Source organism: Centropristis striata, chromosome 9 (assembly GCF_030273125.1).
Source record: "Centropristis striata isolate RG_2023a ecotype Rhode Island chromosome 9, C.striata_1.0, whole genome shotgun sequence".
Classification (NCBI taxonomy): Eukaryota; Metazoa; Chordata; class Actinopteri; order Perciformes; family Serranidae; genus Centropristis; species Centropristis striata.
Genome location: NC_081525.1, coordinates 36,815,305 through 36,839,666, shown reverse-complemented (window position 1 = coordinate 36,839,666; position 24,362 = coordinate 36,815,305). Strand labels below are relative to the sequence as shown.

The window sequence follows — 24,362 nt, the reverse complement described above, 5'->3', positions numbered from 1 at the left end:
CGGTAGAGTGTGAAATTTCAGGTGAAAGTGAAATACTGTCGAGCCACTAAGTCACTAATCCTCTGAAATGAGTCACTCCAAAGCTCCCTGGACGAGTGTGTCACTTCTGTTGGTCTGCAGTTTCACACTCTCTGCCAGTTCACTCCACTCCGCAGGTCCCGGTCTGATCTGATGTGTGCTATTCTCGTTAAAGGCCTCGGTCAGTGAAGCAAGTCGCCCCCTGGGGGGCCTTCATCAGTGCCCACTCCCAAGCCATCCTCCCTTTGTCTGTTCTAGAGATGCAGCATGCACCTGCCCATCCCCGCTGGCTCTTAACACGTTCAGAGAGCCTCCATCTGAGCTCCTTCTGCCTCTGCCAGAGAGCTTTATTCCTGTTGTTTTCTATGCTAAAGCTTCATACACTGGTTTATCAACTCCTTTTGGTCCACCTGCCAACAGCAAACAGCCTCATCTTCGCAATGCTGGAAGGATAATGTGGTTTGCTCTCAGTGCACAAGAACTTCAAGACCTGTTACAAAAAATGAGTTTTCATTCATCTAATGTCATGCAAATACAGCAGCCAGGCCTCAGGAGGTCGTCAGAGCATCTGTGAGCAGTGACAGTTTGCACCTTGTTAATGATTGTCCGTTTTTTCTGCCTATAAAAAGTGTTCACCCTTTTGTTGGAGGGATGTTTCACCCTTTTGTTGCTTTTACACATGAAATCATGGTCATCATTATTTGGCTTTTTGACAAGAATTTTTTTTAAACCTCTTTAATAAAGTTAAAAACAGATTTTTACAAAAATAATGTCAATTAATTAAAATATATAAGTTGAAATAAATGATTGCATAAATATTCACCCCCTTTAAAGTACCTGACCTAATTCAACAGAGTTCCAGCTAGTTGATGAGCTAGTGAAATGAAGATCACCTGAGTGTATTTAATGTGTGTCAAGTGATTATAGCATAAAGAAGTACGTGTCCGGGAGGTCCAGTCTCTGGTTCATCACTATTCCTGCTACAACTGCAACATGAAGACAAAAGAACACTCCAAGCATCTCAGAGAAAAGATCATTAAAAAGTATAAGTCAGGAGACGGCTACAAAAAAATGTCCAGCTCACTGGATATTCCCCAGAGTTCAGTTAAATTTATCATTAAGAAATATGTAGTATGGCACTTGTTTAAATCTGCTGGCTGTCCTTACAAACTGAGCAGGAGAAGGAGATAAGGAGACGACTGGCCCTGCAAATCTTGGAGGGCCTGCTGCTGAGGAGCATCCTGATGCTGCCACCCCCATGCTTCATGACGGAGTTATAGTCTTACCTTAAAGTCCACTTGTTTTTCAACACAGCTTAAGGTATTAACTTCTGCTCTACCTTAAAGACCCTACACATTAATGGTTAACCTCCACAGGTGTGCTTACCGGGAATATTAAATGTACAGAAAGTATTAAGGCAAAGAAATTATAAGCAATTGTAACGTGAAAATAGTTACGTAATATTTGGTGCCATATTTGCATCAGAGGACTTCAATCAATAATAATAATAATAATTTTAATAATAATAATATAGCTTTTTTGTATAGCACCTTTCATACATGAAATGCAGCACAAAGTTATTTAAAACAAAGAAATTACAGGCACTAAGTGCTTCATATTGAACAGACATTAAAATGAACATAATAAAAACATTAAAAGAATTCAATTTCTAAAATGGAAGTACTTTACAAGTGTTTGTGCACATCTTTTTTGTTGCTCTGAAGCCTCTGACTAAAGAGTTTTACTGTTAATAACAAATGCATGTAAAATGAATAAATAAGTGATATTAAAAGAATAAATATTGATGATGATTTACTCTTAAAATAGACTCTGACTTTAATTCATTAATTAATTTATTTTTTACTGTGAATTGAAAGAAAGCACTAATGCACTATGACAGGGTTCTTAATAATATGTATTCCTCCTACTCCAATTAATCAAATTTACTGACTTTTAAAGAATATTAAAGTTTTACCCATTTGGATAAAATGTAATTAACATGTATCTGTGAAAAATCTAAAAACATTAATTTATTTATTGGTCATTATTTCCAAATCCTTCACCACGTGCTCTATTCAGTCCCCGCCCACGTTGTAAACACAGCAAACACGTGACTGCACCCGGAAGTGTGTGAATCAGACAGGTCTGCTCCACTGTAACTGTAAATCCGTTAAAATAACATATGTGACACTGTAGCGCGTATATTTAAGTGACAGAATGAGTCAGGAATGTATCATAAAGTTACAAACTGCAACAAGAGAAAAACTCAGGAAGTTTAACTCTCTGCGGGGTGAGTTTTATATCTGACTGTGTCGGGTTAAAGCATGTTTCTTACCGTTTTTAGCACAAAAACATCTGTTTTTCTCTGTGCCTGAAGCTCGGGAGGTGCAGCCCGGGGAGTTTTGGGACGTGGTGGTTGTGACCGCTGCGGATGAGAGTCAGAGAGAAGCTTATGAGCTGCAGATCAGAGACAAAGTCCAGAGAAAAGAGCTTCCCCTCGGACTCCACTACAAGGTCTTCTCTGATCCGCCTGGAGCTAAAATAGGTGAGTGAGTCAGACAGCACACACTCTCCAGTTTCATTTCACTGTCCTGTTTGCTGCTGAGGGGGATCAACAAAGCACGACATTATTATTATTATTATTATTACTAATGCGACCTTGTGTTTTCTAGGGAACGGGGGCTCCACTCTGTACGCCCTGCAGCAGCTGAACGACGTCTATGGCAAGGCTGTGGGCAGGCTCAGGGTCATCCTCATCCACGCAGGTTTGAAATTAAATACAAATAAGATAAAATAAGATACAGTGGCGGTTCTAGACCAGTTTTACTGTGGGGGCCAAGGAGGGGCAGTGGCGGACTCAGAGGGGGGCAGGAGGGGCGACCGCCCCCCCTCATGCCTGTTTGGTGCCTCCGTGGTTGAAAAAGCGCGCAAAAGTGCCTTCTAGAGTGGTGAAAATGAGAGAAAGCGCCTTATTGGCCGCCATTTACACATGAAAAAACGTATTGATTGCCCTCTAGGGTGCCCCTTTATACAATAAATTATGATGATGTGCCCTCTAGAGATTCTATAATACGGTATCACCCAACTGTGAATAATGTTATGTGAGATGTTTTGCTCTCATTTAGCTCTCAAAGTGCACAAAATAGATGCGTTTTACTTAAAAATGTAAACATTTTCTCCCGGGGGGGGGCATGCCCCCAGACCCCCCTAGATGGTTTAGTTCGATACTTTTAATTGTCAGTACCATATCATTAATTACTTTGATCTGGATCTCCTTTTAACTTAATGCTAATATTTCATCATACATGATGCATCATAATTTGGCGTGCTGGTGGGGCTCCATGTTGTGCAGAATATGCCCTTTTTATTTTTTCGCCCCTGCCCTTCTAACAGTCTGAGTCCGCCACTGAGGAGGGGCCAGTGTTTAATCAGAGGGGCACATTAAAAAACAGTAAAATATGATTTTTAAGCATTCAAAATATTTATTTTAGCTTATTTAAGAATCTCATTTATGTATATTTGGAAGATGCAAATACATTGATTGAAACAATGAGACTCACCAACAATAACAATTATTTTTGTACGACAATGACATTTCAAATTTTTGTGCACAACTACTTCTTTTATTTTGAAAGTGCAGTACAGTGAGAATGATTTTTTTTTATATACAAGCTTTTATTGCACTATTATACAATATGCACATTCTGGGTTCCTTTTGTGTACAATGAGATATTGTTTGATCAAAAAAATAGGTAAGAATTGTTCTGTCGTCTATCATTATAAATTGATAGTGATGACATCTGGCCTGATCAAATTGGTCACTTATTATGATGTTCTGACCTGCTTTAAAACGATCTCAACAGTTAATGTTGCATCCTTTTGAGCTAATTTATTTTCACATTTAAGAATAAAACAAAGTGTCTACACCACCTAATCTAACATGAGGTCAAAGACTGCACACAAGATTTATTCTCAAGGTTAATCTTTTCTCTTTTCTTCCCTCCTTCAGAAGGAAATCATTATCATGTAAATAACTCAGATTTACATTTTTTTTTAATCTCATACATCAAAGACAAATTCTTTCAATAGTGTTGCATAATGTGGGAATAAATACAGTGAGCACAATTGCTCTGACAAGATACCAAAGCATTTGAGGAGTTAAAATGTAAAACAGATTTTTCATTTATCCCTTAAAACAGTAGTTCTCAACGTTTTTGAGTCGCGACCCCAAATTTAACATGCATGTTGTCCACGACCCCCGCTCACTGAACACAATCTCACACCCACAGTTCAGATCACCCAGAAAAGAAACAAAATGACCACAAAAAGACACAAAATGACCAAAAAAGGAAACAAAATGACCAAAAAAGACACAAATTGACCAAAAAAGACACAAAATGACCAAAAAAAGACACAAAATTTCCAATAAAAGACACAAATTGACCAAAACAGACACAAATTGACCAAAAAAGACACAAAATGACCAAAAAAGACACAAAATTACCAAAAAAAGACACAAATTGACCAAAACAGACACAAATTGACCAAAAAAGACACAAAATTACCCAAAAAAGACACAAATTGACCAAAAAAAAATACAAATTGACCAAAAAAGACACGAAATGACCAAAAAAAGACACAAAATTACCAAAAAAAGACACAAATTGACCAAATGGAAGACACAAAATGACCGAAAAAAGACACAAAATAACCAAAAAAAGGAAACAAAATGACCAAAAAAAACACAAATTGACCACAAAATTACCAAAAAAGAGACAAAATGACCGAAAAAAGACACAAAAGGACCAAAAAAAAGACATTAAATGACCAAAAAGACTAAAACACATTAACACAGTGGAGACAGAGCTGACTGAAGAATGATTTGGCGACCCCCAGAAATTATCTCGCGACCACAATTGGGGTCCCGACCCCAAGGTTGAGAATAGCTGCCTTAAAAGACGGTTAAAGTAATTCCAAAGTTAAGCGCTTGATTGAAAATGCTGAGACATTTTATAAAATGCATGTATCATGTGTGATGTTTCCCCCTCTCATCGTGCCAGGAGGGCTGAGTCAGCGTCTGCCCAGTGCCAGCGCTCTGGGGAAGATCTTCACCGCCGTGCCGCTGGGGGACCCTCTCTACCAGATGCTGGAGCTCAAACTGGCGCTGTATGTGGATTTCCCGTCGCAGATGAAGCCCGGTGTTCTGGTGACCTGTGCGGACGACATCGAGCTCTACAGCACTGCAGACGACCAGGCTGTTAGGTTTGACAAGCCTGGCTTTACAGCCTTAGCCCACCCCTCCCCGCTGTCCATCGGGACCACCCATGGCGTGTTTGTGCTGGATTCAAATGAAAAGTCGACTTCCTCTGAAATGGAGAACATTTCCTGCCTGCAGTTTCTGCACAAGCCGAGTGTGGAGAAGATGCGAAACAGTGGAGCTGTTTGCAAAAGGCCGAGCGGTTGTTTTTCTCTTTCTGACACTGAGTTTGTCTACACAGACAGCACCTATTATATCGACTCTGACACTGCAAAGTCTCTTCTTAACCTGCTGAAGGAGCTGGGCCCTTTGGACTGTGAGGTAGACGCATACGGGGACTTCCTCCAAGCACTGGGCCCTCAAGCTTCAATAGAATACACCAGCAACACTGCCAATGTCACCAAAGAGGAGAGCAGTCTGGTGGAAATCCGCCAAAAGATCTTCCATCTTTTAAAAGGGACTCAGCTGAATGTGATTCTCCTGAACAACTCCAAGTTTTATCACATCGGAACCACATCAGAGTACCTGTTTCACCTCAGCGAGGATGTGGCGCTGCAGAAGGAGCTGGGTTTCACGGCGTCTGCCTTCAGCGTGCACATGAATGAAAACTCAGGATGCTGCGTTATGCACAGCGTCCTGGCTCCCAGTTTCTCTGTGGGAGCTGGATCAGTGGTGGAGTACTGCAGACTGGGAGCAGGAGCTGCTGTAGGTGGGGGCTCCATCGTCAGCAGCTGCTGGGTCAGAGCGGGCCTCTCGGTGCCCGCTGGGGTCTTCATGCACTCACTCTGTGTGAATTACAAGCACCAAACCAGATTTGTCACCATCGTTTTTGGGATTAACGACAACTTGAAGCACAGAGTGGAAGCTCCGGCATACATGGAGCAGCTGAAGCTTTTTGGTCTCGGCCTCCCAGACTGTCTGTCCCACTGGGGGCTGAAACAGGAAGTCCTGAGGTTCTCTGGTGATGCATCCAGCTGTAGTTTGTGGAACGCTTGTTTGTTTCCAGTTTGCTCTGATCAACAGAGCTCATTCTCTCTGTCTCTGGAGATGCTGCAGACCGCTCTGACTGGATCTACATTAACTTTATCCGAGGACACAAAGCTGATGTCTATGCAGGAGGCCTTACAGTGTAAGAACCTGGAGGAGATGCTGGAGTTCAGGAAGGGACTTTATGAAGACATCACACAGAGAAAACCCAACAATTAAAGTTTCTGCTTTTTCAGGAGGGGGATTTAAAGAGACAGGCGCTTAAACGGAGCATCTCAGAGAGAGGGTGAAATAAGGTGCAGCAGCCATGAGCAGTATGAGAAAAATAAACTGTTTTTTGTACATTAAAGCATATAAACATGTTCCAGTAGAAACCAAAAATACATGTGTGAACCTGAAAATTAGCATAACACGTCCCCTTCAGGTACAAGAAATAAATCATTGATGTATTGTATCATTTGATGATCAAATTATTTTCAGGACTATGAGCTTTTGGCAGCAATTTGAAGAGCTGATATGGATTTTGTCATCTGATTTTTGTGGTATAACAGTTCATAAAGTTCATCTTTGCAATTTTCAACGTTTTGTAAGGGCTTCTTATTGAAAATTTAAGCTTCTGGTGTTTTTTTAAAGAAGCATTTTACTTACAGCACTGCTCTACATAGACATGGCCATTGTCTTATAATAGTTTCAGACAAAAGGTGACTTTCAACCCAAAGTTTCTAAGACCTTTACTCCTATCATCATTGCAGGTTGCTGTTTCAAATTCCTGCGTAGGTCCATCCGTCCATTTCTTCTGTAACTCAATGTTGTGTCAGAGCGTAAAATAATATCCTTAGAACTTAATTTGGAGTCCAAATTAAGTTCTGTAATGGATTGGTTGTGTGGTGGAAAAAGTCCTAAAAGCCACTTTCAACTAGTATTCTCTAACAGGTCTTTTGCTCTGCAGACAATTACGTGGGTGTGAACAATAACATTATTAATTGCCACATTGCAGTATTTATAGGTTTGAAGTCATTGTTAATGTTATTTCTGTAGTTCTTTTCCTGTTATGACAAGTCAACATGAACATGAAAAATGACAGAAATATACACTCACCAGCCACTTTATTATGTACACCTGTTCAACTGCTTGTTAACGCAAATGTGTAATCAGCCAATCACATGGCAGCAACTTAATACTTTAAGGCATGTAGACATGGTGAAGACAACCTGCTGAAGGCCAAACTGAGCATCAGAATGAGGAAGAAAGGTGATTTAAGTGACTTTGAGTATTACTGAAACTGCTCTACTGGGATTTTCACACACAACCATCTCAGAGAATGGTCCGACAAAGACCAAATATCCAGTGAGCGTCAGTTTTCTGGGACAAAATGGCTTGTTGATGATGCCAGAGGTCAGAGGGGAATGGCCAGTTTGTGGTTTTAGAAAGGCAGCAGTAACTCAAATAACCACTCGTTACAACCAAGGTCTGCAGAAGAGCATCTCTGAACGCATAACATGTCCAAACTTGAAGCAGACGGGCTACAGCAGCAGAAAACCACACCAGCCACTTTATCAAGTGAAGCGTGTACCTAATAAAGTGGCCGGTGACTGTACAGGTGCATCTCAATAAATTAGAATATCATAGAAAAGTGTATTTATGTCAGTAATTCAATTCAAAAAGTGGAAATAACACATTATATAGATCTATTACACATATTACACGTTTATTTTAATTATAATGATAATGGCTTACATTTAAGACCTAAAATTCAGTGTCTTAGAAAATTTTAATATGACAAAAGTCCAATTTTAAAAAGTATGTCTAATAAGGAAATGTTTGCCTCTGAAAAGTAAGTCCATCTATAGCACTCAATACTTGGTTTGGGCTATTTGACTTGAACTACTGGAAATGGACTTTTGCATGATATTCTAATGTATTGAGATGCACCTGTTTGTTGAACTATACAGATATAATATACACTACTGGTCAAAAGTTTTAGAACACACCAACTTTTCCAGAATTTAATTGAAAATGATGCAGTTTAATGTCTCAGTGTACTCTGAAATTAATGCACATTTGCAACATTTAAAATTCTTTATTGAGCATGATAGTGTTTTGAAAATAAATAAAAAGACACAAAATGACAAAAAAAGACACCAAAAGACACAAAATGACTTACAAAGACATGAAAAGAATTCAAAAATGGACAAAATAGCCCGAGACTCCATAGAGTTAAGTTGTTAACCCATTTCTTGTTCCCTGAAAAAGGCCTACTTGTATAATTCTGAAATGTACATTATTTTTCAGTTTTTGTTAACCTTACCTTTTTTTATTTACCTCTGGCAGTTCACCACTTACCTTCATACTCTTTCAAGCTGTTCATTTGACTTGAACTGCTTTAATTTCAATAAAAAATGGAAAAATTGGGGTGTTCTAAAACTTTTGACCGGTAGTGTATAAAGAAATATATACCATAAAAATACACAAATGCACACAGTCACAGTGAAACATGCCTGGTTGCATTTGGAGGGAGATCAGTTGTCGTAGTTGTTTTGCATTCCACCCAAAGGTGTTTATTTTTAGCACACAGCCATGATCCCTCCTTTATCTGGACCTGTGCAATTGTGGCAGAGTGGGAGATTGTATTACTGCTTTACCAAAGTATACGGCACATATTAGAAAGAGAACAGAGACCTTATCAATGGGAAATTACAAATCAAGACCATCTCAGACATGCACAGGTAATGACTCACTGTGTTTGTGATTGTGTGAGAATATTATTAACAATTTTAGATGTATCCACAGGAGTGTGGATGAGGTTTGAATTGAAGAACAAAAGCTTGGGTGGGTGGGTGTCACTGTCGGCTGCCATCACTCTAACACAAGCACAAGTTGTGCAAACCTTTTTAAATCTGTTTGTGACTGATTATTGTATATTGTAGAGATCAGAGACTGTTCTATCTTATTCAAGTTAGTTTATCTTTGCACATGGGTCGAGATAAACATGGGAATTATATTATTAAATTGTTATTATGTTTAAACTGATTGTGTGGCTGTGAAGATGAGTGGAAGAAGAAGGTGGGCGAGTCGTACTCTGTCATCATAGAGAAGTTGGAAGACGAGTTCCAGCTCAAAGAGAGTGAACTCGCAGACCTCAACCTTGCCTTCAGGTGACAAAAACAGTTTCTGTTTTTAAAGCTGAAATGCACTCATTGCTTAAACTGGATTAAAGTGCTTTTTATGCCTGTATTATCCTCAGTCAGCTTACTTTTCTGTGTCAGTCTAGTGTCACTTCTCACAATCAGGTGATGTTGATTTTCTGTCTCAGCTCTGATGAAGCTTTTCAGAAGGTGAATGTGAGCTACCGAACAGAGAAGGGGCTGTCGCTGCTGCATCTCTGCTGCGTGTGTGGAGGTATGCATAACCACTACAGTCTATTAATAACTCCTCAGCAAAATTTTGGCACTGAAAGGAAGGATTAGCATGAACTGACTGACAGTATTGGCTGAAGATGACCTCTGGTGTTGTCACATGAAAGCAGACTGTAAATTTGGAATAAATTGTACATAAAGATTTAAATCTAAACACATAAAATGGATAAATATTTGTATAATAATAATAATAAACTTTTCTGACACATAATATTACATATTTGTGACCAGGAAACAAGGACCATGTCCGCACCCTGACGGTTAAAGGCCTGCGTCCCTCCAGACTGTCCAGGAATGGATTCACTGCGCTCCATCTGGCTGCTTACAAGGTGATTATACAGCAATAAATGCAGAATTTAAATATCTTTATGATATGCTTCTATGTGCAATCTATGTCCTTGTCTTGCTTGTGTTGCTTTGTGGTGAAGAACCATCCTACCACATGGTGGAGTGCAAGTACTGGTGGTGGAAGAAGTACTCAGATCTTTTACCCAAGTAAAAGTAGCAATACTTCACACTATGAATACTGTGTCACAAGTAAAAGTCATGCAACTCCTACTTAAGAACAAAAAATAAGCATCTAAATATACATAAAAGTAAAAACAGTCATCATGCATAATGGCCCATTTCAGAATAATGTACACTACCGGTCAAAAGTTTTAGAACACCCCAATTTTTCCAGTTTTTTATTGAAATTCAAGCAGTTCAAGTCAAATGAACAGCTTGAAAGGGTACAAAGGTAAGTGGTGAACTGCCAGAGGTAAATAAAAAAAGGTAAGCTTAACCAAAACTGAAAAATAATGTACATTTCAGAATTATATAAGTAGGCCTTTTTCAGGGAACAAGAAAGAAACAACTTAACTCTATGGAGTCTCGGGCTATTTTGTCCATTTTTAAATTCTTTTCATGTTTTGTAAGTCATTTTGTGTCTTTTTGTGTCCTTTTTTGGACATTTTGTGTCTTTTTTAAGTCATTTTGTGTCTTTTTTAAGTCATTTTGTGTCTTTTTTTGTCATTTTGTATCTTTTTGGTCATTTTGTGTCTTTTTTTAGTCCTTTAGTCCAACATAAAATGTGATTTTGAATCTTTTTTTAACTTTCATAACACTATCATGCTCAATAAAGAATTTTAAATGTTGCAAATGTGCATTCATTTCAGAGTACACTGAGACATTAAACTGCATCATTTTCAATTCAATTCTGGAAAAGTTGGTGTGTTCTAAAGCTTTTGACCAGTAGTGTATATTATTGTATTATTATTACTGATGAATGAATGTGTAGCTGTTTAAGGTGCAGTTGATTTGAATGACTTTCTATTCTGGCTTGTAAATCTTCTGCGTAACAGGATAACGCTGAGCTGCTGACTGCTCTTCTGCACGGAGGGTCAGACGTGCAGCAGGTGGGCTACAGTGCTCTCACTGCCCTTCATGTTGCCACGTTGGCTGGGCACCACGAGGTGAGAGCTTGGCTTATTCTGTCCTCAGGTATCACGAGGAACATTATTAACATCTCTGGACTTTTCACTGCTTTCTTACATATGATTCTATGTGTTTCTCCCCACCAGGCAGCTGATATACTCCTGCAGCACGGAGCTTCAGTGAATGTGCAGGATTCAGTTTTTTTCACACCACTGCATATTGCTGCTTATAACAACCATGAACAGGTAAAGTGTTCATAAATGAGAGAAAGAATCTAAATGTTTTATGTTTCCTCTCATCTCTCTTTCTTCCAATGGAAGCAACCTGGTCTCACAGGAATCCGTGAAATAACCACGGATTTGCTTAACTCAAAATCCGTGGAATAGCCACGGAATCACTCAAATTTCCGTGAAACTGACACGGATTTCGCTACAATGCAAGTTAATGACAGTCATATCCCGTGGCTATTCCAACATACAAAGTGATTATGTACATTCACTGAGGGAATATTTAGAAAATAAAACATATATTTCTCGCTAGAAATGTGATCAAAATCCATTTTTCTGCAGAAACTAATTTTTTTTCACTAAAAATTAAACTGTCCGCCATGTTTTTTGTTCTGACAGCCGGGACCTTAAAAGTCACGTGACCTGGAACAAACCAATAGGAAAAAATAATAACTTGCATTGTAGCGAAATCTGTGTCAGTTTCATGGAAATTTGAGTTATTCCATGGCTATTCCACGGATTTTGAGTTAAGCGAATCCGTGGCTATTTCACAGATTCCTGTGAGACCAGGTTCAATGGAAGGATTAATGAACGGGCCTACCAGGCACAGGCCCAGTGACCCACAGTGTCATGGCCCCCATAAACTTTACCTGCAAAAAAATTATTCAAAAAGACAAATAACAACCAGGAAGAGACTCAAATGGAGAACAAAGTAACATAACACAATGACAAAGAGACACAAACAGACTAAAAAGAGATGAAAACAACTCCAAACACATTCAAAACAGCTGCAAAGCGACATAAATAGTGACTCAAAATGACTATGAAAAAGGTTAGGTTTAATTGGTGACTCTAAATTGCCTGTAGGTGTGAATGAGAGCGTGATTGTCTGTCTCTATATGTCGGCCCTGCGATCGTCTGTCGGTTTGTCCAGTGCGGATAATCGGTTAACGATAATGGATGGATGAATGGATGGATGGACTATGAAAAAGGGCAAAATAACCACAAAGAGACACAAAACAACTACAAAGAGACACATAAAGACTACAAAGAGACAAAACAAACTACAAAGACACTGAAACAAATACAAAGTAACACAAAATAACTACAAAAAAACCTCAACAACTATAAAATCTGGGTCTTGTTCCTATCTAGGAGAGGCAGTGGTGTCTGTGTCCAGGAGTCCAGTGTCTCATAATCTGCGTTTATATCCCACTTTTAGGTGGCGAAGCTGCTGTTAAAGTTTGGGGCTGATGTAAATGCGAGTGGTGAGGTAGGAGACCGGCCGCTGCACCTCGCTGCAGCCAAAGGTTTCCTCTCCATCATCAAGCTGCTGATGGGGGAAGGTAGCAAAGCTAATGGTGAGACCTGAGCCTCCGATTGTGGTTCCCTACATCTACTTAAGATTCACTTAACTCATTTACATTTACATTTAGTCATTTAGCAGACGCTTTTATCCAAAGCGACTTACAGGAAGAGTAAAAACAAACAATCAAGGTATAGTGCAATAATAATTAGTGCATCAATAAGTGCTAGTGACAAGTCTTTGAGGAGTAGTCTCAGTGTGGGAATGATTATTCAACTGACCCTTTCTGCTCTTCTCTGCAGTAAACGCCCAGGACAATGAAGATCACGTCCCTCTCCACTTCTGCGCTCGCTTCGGTCACCATGAGATTGTGCGCTTTCTCCTGCAGGGCAACTTTGATGTGCAGCCTCACTCTGTCAACATCTACGGGGACACACCGTTACACTTGTGAGTTTTTTACAGTTTCAGGATTTTGGAGGAAGTGGAGCAAGGTTATAATAGTTTTGGATTTTTCATTAGTTTTAGTTTTAATTTCGTTGTGAATTTTTGTTTTCAAATTCAGTTAGTTTTAGTTAGTTTTTAGAGTGAGTTTTCTAGTTTTAGTTTAGTTTTTATTAGTTTTAGTGTTAGTTTTAGTTTTTTTGTAGTGGGCTATGTGTTGGGTGCGTGATTCAAAGAGACCATAATGAATGTTTCCTTTATTTCCTTTGGTTTATCATCTCAGCCCCAATAAGGTTATTAACTCTTTCAGTTCTTGGTGTTTTGTATTTTGGTTGAAGTGTAAACATCCCAGTCTCAGTAAACATATTTACCATGTGTTGCATGTTCAAATAGAAACACTGAATTATGAATGAAAAAAGTTGACAAAAACGAAAACTAAGGACATTTTCACTATAATTTTAGTTAGTTTTAGTTAGTTTTGTAACCACACAATACAGTTTCAGTTAGTTATCGTTTTTTTTAAAACTCTCGTTTTTATTTTTATTTCAGTTAACGAAAATGTTTTTTCAATTCTAGTTTTCGTTATTTCGTTAGTTTTCGTTAACTATAATAACCTTGAAGTGGAGATGAAGTGCTATACTGGATTTTGTGTCTCATCAGGGCCTGCTATAATGGAAAATTTGAGGCAGCGAAGGAGCTCCTACAGCTCTCTGGAACCGACAGTCTGTCAAAGGAGAACATATTCAGCGAGACGGCACTTCACAGGTATTGTCTCACACACTGTGCCTATTTATAGTCTGCAACACTGATGCATACACATACTTGACGTTGGACACAAAATGCATGCTGTTTGGTGAAGTTTAATTCATGTGCATCACCTTTAACCTGTGGTTCATGTTGCTCTGAGGTAATAATGAGCACATGTTTTGTGTCACAGTGCATGCACCTATGGTAAAGACCTGGAGATGGTCAAGTTCTTGTTGGGCCAGAATGCTACGAGCCTCAACAATCAGGGCAGAGACGGACACACAGGTGACCCTCCTTCCTCTAAATGCATGTGCGATTAAATTAACCCTTTGATGCACAACATGGGTCTAAAGTGACCCGACTGAGTTTTTAATTTTCTATATCTTTGCAATAAATTAATTTCATCATTCAGTATTCCAGGTTTTCCTCAATCAATTTGTTTTTGATTATCATACATCCTAATTTTTTGTTTTTCATTTCTTACTTTTTGCATAAAACCCCTTTTTTTTATCACTACGCTTCTAATGCATAACATGGGTCAAAAACGTCATTATGGGGTATTGTGTGTATAATTTTAAGGAAAAATGAATTTAATCAATTTTTGGAATGAGGCTGAAACATAAAAAAGTGTGGAAAAAGTGAAGTGCTGTGAAAACCTTCCAGATACAGTGTATGTGTGACAAAATGACAATATGAGTGTGGAAAGTAACTATTTGAAACAAATTACTATTATTATAGTATTAGGTCATTTAATTTTAAATCAAATTTGGATGAATGAGTCATTTTTGACCCATGTTGTGCATCAGGAGGGTTGTCCATATGTTGTGCATCAAAGGGTTAAGTGCATGATCCGTTGTGTTTTTAATTATACTTGTGTAATAAATGTCCCGTTCAGCTCTGCACAGCGCCTGTTTCCACGGCCACATCCGCCTGGTGCAGTTCTTGCTGGACAGCGGGGCAGACATGAACCTGGTGGCCTGCGACCCGAGCAGGTCCAGTGGGGAGAAAGACGAGCAGACCTGCCTGATGTGGGCGTATGAAAAAGGTAAGTCTGCACAATGATGAGCTGTCAGAAAGGACCGGATGAAAACTAACGTTAATGTTTCTCCAGGTCACGATGCCATTGTCACCTTACTGAAACACTACAAACGTCCAGATGACTCTCCCTGCAATGAGTACTCCCAGCCAGGAGGGGGTGAGTCACCACTCTAGAAGATTGTTATCTGGACTCAGGTCCTCCCATCACTGTGTCTAAACATGTCGCCTCTCTTCCAGATGGGTCCTACGTTTCAGTGCCGTCTCCTCTGGGAAAAATCAAAAGCATGACTAAAGGTAGTGGAGTGGAGTGGAGTGAAGCAGGTTTTCCCACATTTCTCATCACTGTCAGCTGACAGAACTGCACACACTGTCTGTTACTCAGCGAGCTGTGATATCATCTAGCTGAAACTACACATCTGTTTCTCTCTGTGTGATGTTTATACTTAATATCTTAGAAGTATTTAAATCAGATGAAAAACCTATCAAGGGTTGCAGTTTTTTTCTAATAGCTCATGCACTTTAAACTATATTTAAAGTGCATGACTTTAAATCACTTTAAACTATATATTATATTATATTTTTTGTGTGCAAAATTCTCTGCACTAACTGCAAAACATGCATCATTTGCATCTCCTGCAAATGAAAATGAACTATTCAGACTGTTAAAACACACACACACTTACTACACACTGATAGTATTATTGCTTTTTCAATGTGTTTTTTTTTTTGCTTTGCTAGTTAGCAGTTTTTTCATAGTAAACACACATGTACACAGGTACCAAAATGTGTTAAGTATGGATGTGTATTCTAAACATAACAATAAGACAATAAGAGGAAATGTTGCTCCCCAAACAACAAAAGCACATTAGAAGGAAACAGGAGAAGAAAGAAACAGGCCATAAAACTTTATCCACATCCCTTGCAGTGTTGGTTTGAGCTAGGCAGCCTGTGACAATCTGCATTTTGCAAAATAGTGTAGTGCTGTCGAAACCAAAATGCAAAATGTGTGTTATAAAATGAATAACTGATTGTAGAGCAATAATTTGTGATTATAGCTTCATAAAAAGTCAGTTAGAAAGTTACAAACTGAGTGTAAAGTAGAGATTCAGTTTGGCACACTGTAAATGCACTGTGTTAATGGTTTCAGAGATATTTATTATATCATTTGGCCTAAAGAGGGCACTATATCAGCTACTGAAACTAACAAGCATCAGCGTCCTTTTGGCCATTAAAGAAGAATCATCTGAGCAGCAAAATACAGTATTTTTCTTTATAGCTGTTCTATTTAATCACTTAGTCTGAAGCCTTGATGGCTCCATGACAATAAAACACATTTCCCATCTCATCCTGACAGAAAGAAATAATTATATCTCTATTTATCTACATTAAGACGGAACTACTGACCACTTTAAACATGCATGTATTTTATTCAGATTTCTACCCTGACCATAATCTTATAGTAATTAAGCAACACTTTTAGAATATTACAGAAATAAATAGACTTTCAAGTGGGCCTATAGTGCAGATTAATGGGTGGGCACTGAATTAAAAAGAGTACTTTCTTTGTGGGGACATGATAGATTAAACTCCTGCAAAACTCTCCATTAATAAGATAACATTTCTAACAATATTGTGTTGTGTTTTCAGAGAAGGCAGAAGTCCTCCTGCTCAGGGCCAGCCTCCCCTCTCATTTCCATCTTCAGCTGTCTGAGCTGGAGTTTAATGAAATTATTGGATCAGGTAACTGTTCTTTCTGTTTTCTTTTCAATCAACCTGCATCAGATAATCAGATAATCTTTCTGATATCTGTTTCTCTTTCAGGCTCCTTTGGAAGAGTCTACAGAGGCAAATGCAGGAACAAAATTGTTGCTATAAAACGGTATTTTTCTCCACTTAAAATACCTTTAAAAATGACATTTTGCTTCCCATCTTTGGTCAGGGGACAACTGATGAGTTTTGCTGTTGTTTGCAGCTACCGAGCCAACACGTATTGCTCTAAGTCCGACGTGGACATGTTCTGCAGAGAGGTCTCCATCCTCTGCCGCCTCAACCACCCCTGCATCATCCAGTTTGTGGGGGCGTGTCTGGACGACCCCAGCCAGTTCGCCATCGTCACCCAGTACGTCTCCGGAGGCTCGCTGTTCTCTCTGCTGCACGAGCAGAAGAGGTGAGGACATGTGCACTAATTTACACTGTCTGTAACTGACAAATAGTTACAGACAAAAAGAAAAAAAAGCCTCTCAAATGCCCGTATGTGCTACTTTTCCATAATTATGGAAAGATTTACTAGAATGTTTTTAGATTTTAGGGTAACGCTTTATAATAAGGTCCTTAATAACCATTAATTAACAAGTAATAAGGCATTGTTCTCGCTTTAGATCCAGTAGTTGCAAAAAGCATAGTTAACTTATAGTTAACTTATAATAGATGAGCAATAAAGTATATTTTAATATCAATAAGCAAACAAAATAAGATTAATAAAGGCATGGCAAAGACATAATGGGTGGGTCATGGGTGTTTGTAATGCCATTATTAACACTTATATAAGCTAATAAACACACAATAATGTTAACAAGCATCTTGTAAGGGCTTACTTACTAATTACTTGTTAATTAATGGTTATTACAAGGACCTTAATATAAAGCGTTACCAATTTTAGGTTTTAAAAACATTTCCTTGGTCTCTGGAAAATTGTGATGGACCTTTGCCTCTATTTTCTGACATAAACAATACATTGAATGATAGTAAGTTAAGTAAATAAGTTAAGGTAAAAAGTTGGAGGTCTGTAATAAATGCCTTTTTTTTTCAAATTTTCAGCTGTTGCACATACATACAGTACAGGCCAAAAGTTTGGACACACCTTCTCATTCAATGCGTTTCCTTTATTTTCATGACTATTGACATTGTAAATTCATCAAAACTATTAATGAACACATGTGGAATTATGTACTTAACAAAAAAGTGTGAAATAACTGAAAACATGTCTTATATTCTAGTAAGCAAAGGGTGGCTACTTTGAGGAATCTAAAATACAAGACATGTTTTCAGTTATTTCACACTTTTTTTGTTAAGTACATAATTCCATATGTGTTCATTCATAGTTTTGATGCCTTCAGTGAGAATCTACAATGTAAATAGTCATGAAAATAAAGAAAAACGCATTGAATGAGAAGGTGTGTGTCCAAACTTTTGGCCTGCACTGTATGTGACATAATGGTGTTAGTTTAATGAATTCAATGATTTTTGACTAAATTATTTTATAGTCAGTTATTATTCATTGCAGGTCCTTTGTGTCGTTCCACTGAAAAGCTGTTTCTGCTAAAGTTGTGTTTAATTCAGCAAAGTGAGCTTAAAAAACAAGTAGCCTCATGCAGTCAGGTCTGTTTGATTCCTCACACACTTTGACTAAATAAAAATTGCTCAAACAAGCTTCAGGAGTTCCTCAGATTCTTACAGTCGACTGTTTCGGGTCTCATTATCCTCCTTGGAAGTGTCCCCTCACCGATCCCTCCCCCTCGGATCATCATTGATCCCGATGAAGTGTTATACTAACTGTGTGGCCAGGTGCTGTCTTTATAGACCGTCCTATTGATCTGTGTAAAGTGCTGTGTGTGATTGGCAGGGACCATTGATCTGGCACTAAGTGGCTGCTGCTTTAATGATGTGTCAATGGACAGGCTTATCGACCTGCAGTCCAAGCTCATCATTGCCATCGACGTGGCCAAGGGCATGGAGTACCTGCACAACCTCACCCAGCCTATCATCCACAGGGACCTCAACAGGTGGGAGTCACAGCAGCAGCATGTGTGATGCTTCATGATTGGCAGTCTGAAATAACTGTTGTCGTTACTAATAACATGTGATCCTTCTAGCCACAACATTCTGCTGTACGAGGACGGACATGCTGTGGTGGCGGATTTTGGAGGTAAGAAGCAATTTGTAGTGCAAACAGAAATTAAAGCCGCATTTCATTAATGCACTGGTCAATTTTTTTAGGTTTTGGGCTATTTCTCTCCAATCACATCTCTTCGTTCAGAATAATGGAAAGAAAACATCCAAAACAAACATTTAGCTGTATATTTTACTATATTTGATCAATTTGCGCCTGTTGATTTCTCCTAAATTCACTAAGAGGTCATTACAATGTGTAGTATTTAGTAGTAGTAGTATGTAGTAGTAGTTAGAAAGCTCCCTCTCTCCTGCACAATATGTGTTTTACATGTTCTATATTGTTGTTGCTATGAATTAGGTTTAATATTTTGTCTTCAAACAGTAATTTCCATTATCAATGTATGAAATCTTTAAAGGCCATTTTCTCCGAATTAGTTTTTTCTCATGTTCTGAGCCATAAATCTCAACTTCAACTACACTTACATACACTAAACTTTCCAGTTTTATTCCTTACTTTATTCTGAAGGGGTTTTTTCTATATATCATTCATACCCCGATTTATAAAACATGTTGTTCCTTAAAACAAGACAATATACATAAAAGGAGATATCACAATTTCCTGCTTTAAAAAACTTTGAGCCTAATATGTCATCAAAATAAAATAATGACCTGAAATTTGCTTTATCCAATGTTCAGATTTATGTCCTAGAAATAGGTGCAAATTAGTGCATATTTAATCAGTGAACACATCATTTGCATATCTAAACATACAATTTTATAAAACTTATAATGCAAATAACTACTGACTTAATGTAAATAACAAACTGGGGAAGTTTCATGGTGATATCTACACGTTTTTAAAAATGACCATATTCACCTGTAGTGTCTCTCCTTAAACGATAAAACTCACCCCAACCCATCTTCTGTTTTGGGTATTTTTCACTGCCCCCAGTTAAACTATCACCTGTAACCCCAGTGGCAATTTTTAATTATGAGTTGAGTTGACTTTGGCAACACCTGTGGAGTGTTTTCATGAGCGCCAAAACATCTGCCAGACTCCCATTAGAGAAGCTCTTCATTTACTGCCAGCGTGCCTCGCTTAGTTTTGGTTCTGGTTCTCCTGTGCAGTGGTGGACTGAGGCTGTCTGAGAGGCAGGGAAAGAAATCAAAAGGGCACCAGCATGCTGAATGTTTCCTAGCATGTAAGGAAGCCTACACTGCAAAAAAAGCCAACTTGTATTTTTTGCCTAAAACGGTGATTTAGGTTGGTAAAACTTGGGAATATAAATGATTGACATTTAGGGCAATAATGTAAGTTAGCACAACAAAGGAAGCCAGTTGTCTGCTCAGAAACAAGTTTGTGAGTTGTTGTTACTTATATCTTTAATTTGGGGTTCACAACAAGGGACAATAGTTCTGATAACTCTTATTTCTTTGTTGTGAAATGTGGGAAAGCGGTGAAATTCGGTCATTAGCGAAAGCTAGCGGCTAACTGATGCTAGCGGCTAACTGAGGCTAGCGGCTAACTGATGCTAGCGGCGCTGCTTGTTACGGCTACAAGAGTAGCCATTAGCTTATCAATGCTAACTCAAAATTGTGGTCGCAACATTAGCTGACATTTCATAGAGGCGTTACAATCGTGCCAATTCAGCACATTGCAGAAGTAAGGATTAAAAGTTATTACAATGTAAAATTATAAGTTCAAAAATCTGAATTCAGAGTTGAGCAAACTCAAAAACAAAACTTAAAATATTTAGTTTAATTGTCCAACTTAAAATTTTATCGAAGTTTCTTGCCTTGAAATTTTGAGTTCACCCAACTTTTCTTTTTTTGCAGTGTATCTGGCACTGTGACTTCCTAATTTTAAGGCCATCCAGGAGGGTACTTTTCTCCACTGGAAGAGCATCCTAGATGGCAATTTGTCACATTCTCTCTATTACGGGCATCCTACAGGCCACTTCTTCATGTTTTCTCTATTGGAAATGCTCTCCGGTGGGCACCTTATTATTTTTATCTGTCATTGGGGCATCTAAAGGAGCACTTTAGCTGCCAGGCTAAAGCTGTCTGAGGCGTCGCTGGAGTCTGAGCTGAAGGAGGTTTTAGTGAACCTGCATGCTGTAAATTGTTTTGTCTGATTTTGCTGAAATCTACCCGGCGGCACCATTGCCATCAGGCATCAAGAATAATAACTATACAGGAATAGCAAAATTCTTGCTTGTTTCTTTGCTTACAGTATGCAGGTCATATAGTGGTAGTATTAGGTTGAGTTTGATAACTCATTGTAGTAACGGTAATGCAGCTTTAAAGTCATGGGCCAATTTTGTTTAATAACAAAACAAAACAAAGAATTAAGAGAAACTTCTTCAGGATATTTTTGTTCTTTAGACTAGAAACATTTCAAATGTGCCATTACCATGCAGTTCAAATTAAACACCATCAGCTAGTTCAACAATTAACTTATTTCTTTCTTTCAGCCAATATTACAAAATAGTTTTTAAAACAATGATTGTAGTTGTCATAATATTTTTGCGATCACCCATCCCTGTACTCAAGGGAATTTGGAAGCCATGTTTCTGTTGGTTTCACTTTCTGTCATTTAATTCACTGGCTCAGCTCCATGTGGGCGAGCCTCTTAAGCTAAACCAATGAACTGCCTGTGTGTATGTACACTGTTTAACCATCACCGATCCTTCTCTTCCCCTGCAGAATCTAGATTTCTACAATCTGTGGATGAGGACAACATGACCAAGCAGCCGGGGGTCAGTTATCCTCATTTTGATATATTTGATGACACACATAAAAACCTTTTTCAATGAGTTTTTCGTCAATTTTTTTGGCCAAACACTCTCACACCATCTGCAGTATCCATGGAAGGATAAGACACTTTGCACTATGCTGTTATTTTGCGGGAGTTGGAGCCAGAGCTTCTGCTGGCACCTGCCATCAATTACCCCAAAACTGCCGTCATGCAGATTTAGTCGATGTGCTGACTCATCACTACCCAGAGTGCTTGGCCTGCAGTTTGGTGTTAAGTGTGTTATGCCTCTTGGGAACTGCCTGTTGTGAAGAACTACTTGCCCTTGCTGGGACGCAATGTTTATGTCAGTAATTGGGCCTCATTTTGTGTGTGTGTGTGTGTGTGTGTGTTTGTTTGTGCAGAACCTGCGTTGGATGGCTCCAGAGGTGTTCACCCAGTGTACTCGCTACTCTGTGAAGGCAGACATATTCAGCTACGCCCTCTGTCTGTGGGAGCTGCTTACTGGAGAAATTCCCTTCGCTCATCTCAAACCTGGTATTTTTTTCCACATCAGTCATGTTTGAGATGGTGATCGCTTGTTGTTGCATACTGGAGTTCAAACTAACAGACAATTTGACACGTTAATGCAAGAAAAGCACAGACAGTTAATAATAAAATTGGCACCTGATGCTTAAATTAAATTAGAATCCATAAAATTCATTAGAAACCAGACATTACTCAAAGTCAATACGCTACATTGTCCGTCTCTTACAATTAATGTCCTAGTTGTCTAAACCAGCTATTCTCAACCTTGGGGTCCCGGCCCCAATTGGGGTCGCGAGATGATTTCTGGGGGTCGCCAAATCATTTTGGAAGTCAGCTCTGTGTTAAAGTATTCATGTGTTTTAGTCTTTTTGGTCATTTAATGTCTTTTTTTGTTCATTTTGTGTCTTTTTTTTGTTGGTAATTTTGTGTCTTTTTTGGTAATTTTGTGGGTTTTTTTTTTTAATTTTGTGTCTTTTTTTGGTAATTTTGTGTAGTTTTTTAGTCATTTTGTGTCTTTTTTTGGTCATTTTGTGTTTTTTTTGTCTTTTTGTCATTTTGTGTCTTTTTTGTCATTTTGTGTCTTCTTTTGTCATTTTATGTCTTATCTGGTCATTTTGTGTCTTTTTTTGGTCATTTTGTGTCTTTTTTTAAAATCATTTTGTGGTCAATTTGTGTCTTTTTTGGTCATTTTGTTTCCTTTTTTGGTCATTTTGTGTCTTTTTTTAGTCATTTTGTGTCTTTTTTTTGGTCATTTTGTTTCTTTTTTGGGTCATTTTGTGTTAAAAGAAACAATAAAATATAAAGTGAGCGGGGGTCGCGGACAACATGCATGTTGAATTGGGGGTCGCGACTCAAAAAGATTGAGAACTACTGGTCTAAACAGACTGACATTAGAAACACTGACAGTAGAATACTTAAATGGATATCTGATATGAATAATGTACTTTTTACAACTATCGTCTTGGTAAAATGTGCCATTATCCGACCTCAACATGAAGGAAAATTAATATTAGGAAAATGTGTTCTGTAACAGTGTGCTCACTCCTGTGATAAAAAAAAAATCAAATGAATTTCTGGTTTTAAATGTCAACTCCCAGTTTGGCCACACCCATTTCTAATTTAAGCCCCACCCACATCCGCTTTAAACTCTGTCAGTTCCAAGCACAAATACAGATAAAAACAATTTTGTAATGAAAACACATACAAACTCAGAGAAAAATAAAACAGATTCCAAACACAGAACAAAGAGACAGATACAATTTGATAATTTTAAAGGTTCTATATATGAGATTTTGAACCTTAAAGATGTAGAAAACTACTTTTTGCTCTGTAAAGATATAGTGGATTAATGGTGTCCTGACAGAAGAATTAAGTCACACTGCCTCTGTGTGTGTGTTGAAAATAATCTGAGTTTCTCTGTTTTGATAGGCCATGTGTGCATGAGAGTCTGAGACACTGGTGCTCTAGTGGCCATGAATGTTTTATATAGAAACTTTAAAAACTAAAGTGAAGATGCACATCTGTCCACAGCTGCAGCAGCAGCAGACATGGCCTACCATCACATCCGGCCTCCTGTGGGATACTCCATCCCCAAACCCATCTCTGCTCTCCTGATGAGAGGCTGGAACGCCTGCCCAGAGGTAAATGACTCGATTTCACCTGAGCCCTGATTGTCAGAAAAAAAAAACAACACTCAAATAATCGTTCTCAATTCATTTACTTCTGTTGTGTCCTTTGCTGAGGGTTTCCCTGCACAGCAGGTTCTCTGAATAAGGCAGGTCTTAGACCTATATTTGTAAACCTGATTTGTACTGTGGTGTGCTTTTATGAAATTTTGTACTTGAATAGGGGATGTGTGAAGTAGTTATTGCTGTAGGCTATTTTATATTTTTCTATCCTTGAAATGTTTATTGTTTTACTATTTATTCTGTTTGTTTTGAGACATGTCTATGGTGAAACCAAAGAGGAATTTCCACTCAGTGGATAATAAAGTTTTCGTATTCGTATTACAGAATATTTTGGTACATACTATACACTCACCAGCCACTTTGTGTGGTCTTCTGCTGCTGTAGCCCATCTGCTTCAAGGTTGGACGTGTTGTGCATTCAGAGATGCTCTTCTGCACACTTTGGTTGTAACGAGTGGTCATTTGTGTTCCTGTTGCCTTTCTTTCATCTTCTCCTCTGACCTCTGGCATCAACAAGGCATTTTCCTCCAGAGAACTGCCACTCAGGATATTTTTTTTCTTTGGACCATTCTCTTTAAACCCTACAGGCGGTTGTGTAGATCAGCAGTTTGTACTCAGATTCTCAGCCCTTCTGGCACCAACAACCAT

General features: G+C 38.5%; 1 protein-coding gene across 2 annotated transcripts in view; it reads left to right on the top strand.

Annotated features, from left to right (window-relative positions):
* The first annotated feature begins 1,089 nt into the window (after positions 1-1,089).
* The window catches only part of tnni3k (TNNI3 interacting kinase), a 30,412-nt gene continuing 7,139 nt past the window's right edge, over positions 1,090-24,362 (top strand). Inside the window, exons 1-24 of one of the 2 annotated variants that reach the window (XM_059340627.1) lie at positions 1,090-1,122; positions 2,260-2,308; positions 2,396-2,563; positions 2,691-2,783; positions 9,309-9,417; positions 9,576-9,661; positions 9,910-10,007; positions 11,022-11,132; positions 11,241-11,339; positions 12,544-12,682; positions 12,930-13,074; positions 13,729-13,833; positions 14,006-14,100; positions 14,711-14,860; positions 14,927-15,010; positions 15,091-15,147; positions 16,501-16,593; positions 16,675-16,732; positions 16,826-17,020; positions 18,531-18,635; positions 18,726-18,778; positions 21,451-21,503; positions 21,904-22,036; positions 23,558-23,667. In XM_059340627.1, the coding sequence (XP_059196610.1) occupies positions 1,090-1,122; positions 2,260-2,308; positions 2,396-2,563; positions 2,691-2,783; positions 9,309-9,417; positions 9,576-9,661; positions 9,910-10,007; positions 11,022-11,132; positions 11,241-11,339; positions 12,544-12,682; positions 12,930-13,074; positions 13,729-13,833; positions 14,006-14,100; positions 14,711-14,860; positions 14,927-15,010; positions 15,091-15,147; positions 16,501-16,593; positions 16,675-16,732; positions 16,826-17,020; positions 18,531-18,635; positions 18,726-18,778; positions 21,451-21,503; positions 21,904-22,036; positions 23,558-23,667 (2,421 nt within the window). Of the gene's footprint in view, positions 1,123-2,128; positions 2,309-2,395; positions 2,564-2,690; positions 2,784-5,078; positions 6,843-9,308; positions 9,418-9,575; positions 9,662-9,909; positions 10,008-11,021; positions 11,133-11,240; positions 11,340-12,543; positions 12,683-12,929; positions 13,075-13,728; positions 13,834-14,005; positions 14,101-14,710; positions 14,861-14,926; positions 15,011-15,090; positions 15,148-16,500; positions 16,594-16,674; positions 16,733-16,825; positions 17,021-18,530; positions 18,636-18,725; positions 18,779-21,450; positions 21,504-21,903; positions 22,037-23,557; positions 23,668-24,362 lie in introns of those variants that run through there. The other variant, XM_059340628.1, reaches the window with a different exon arrangement.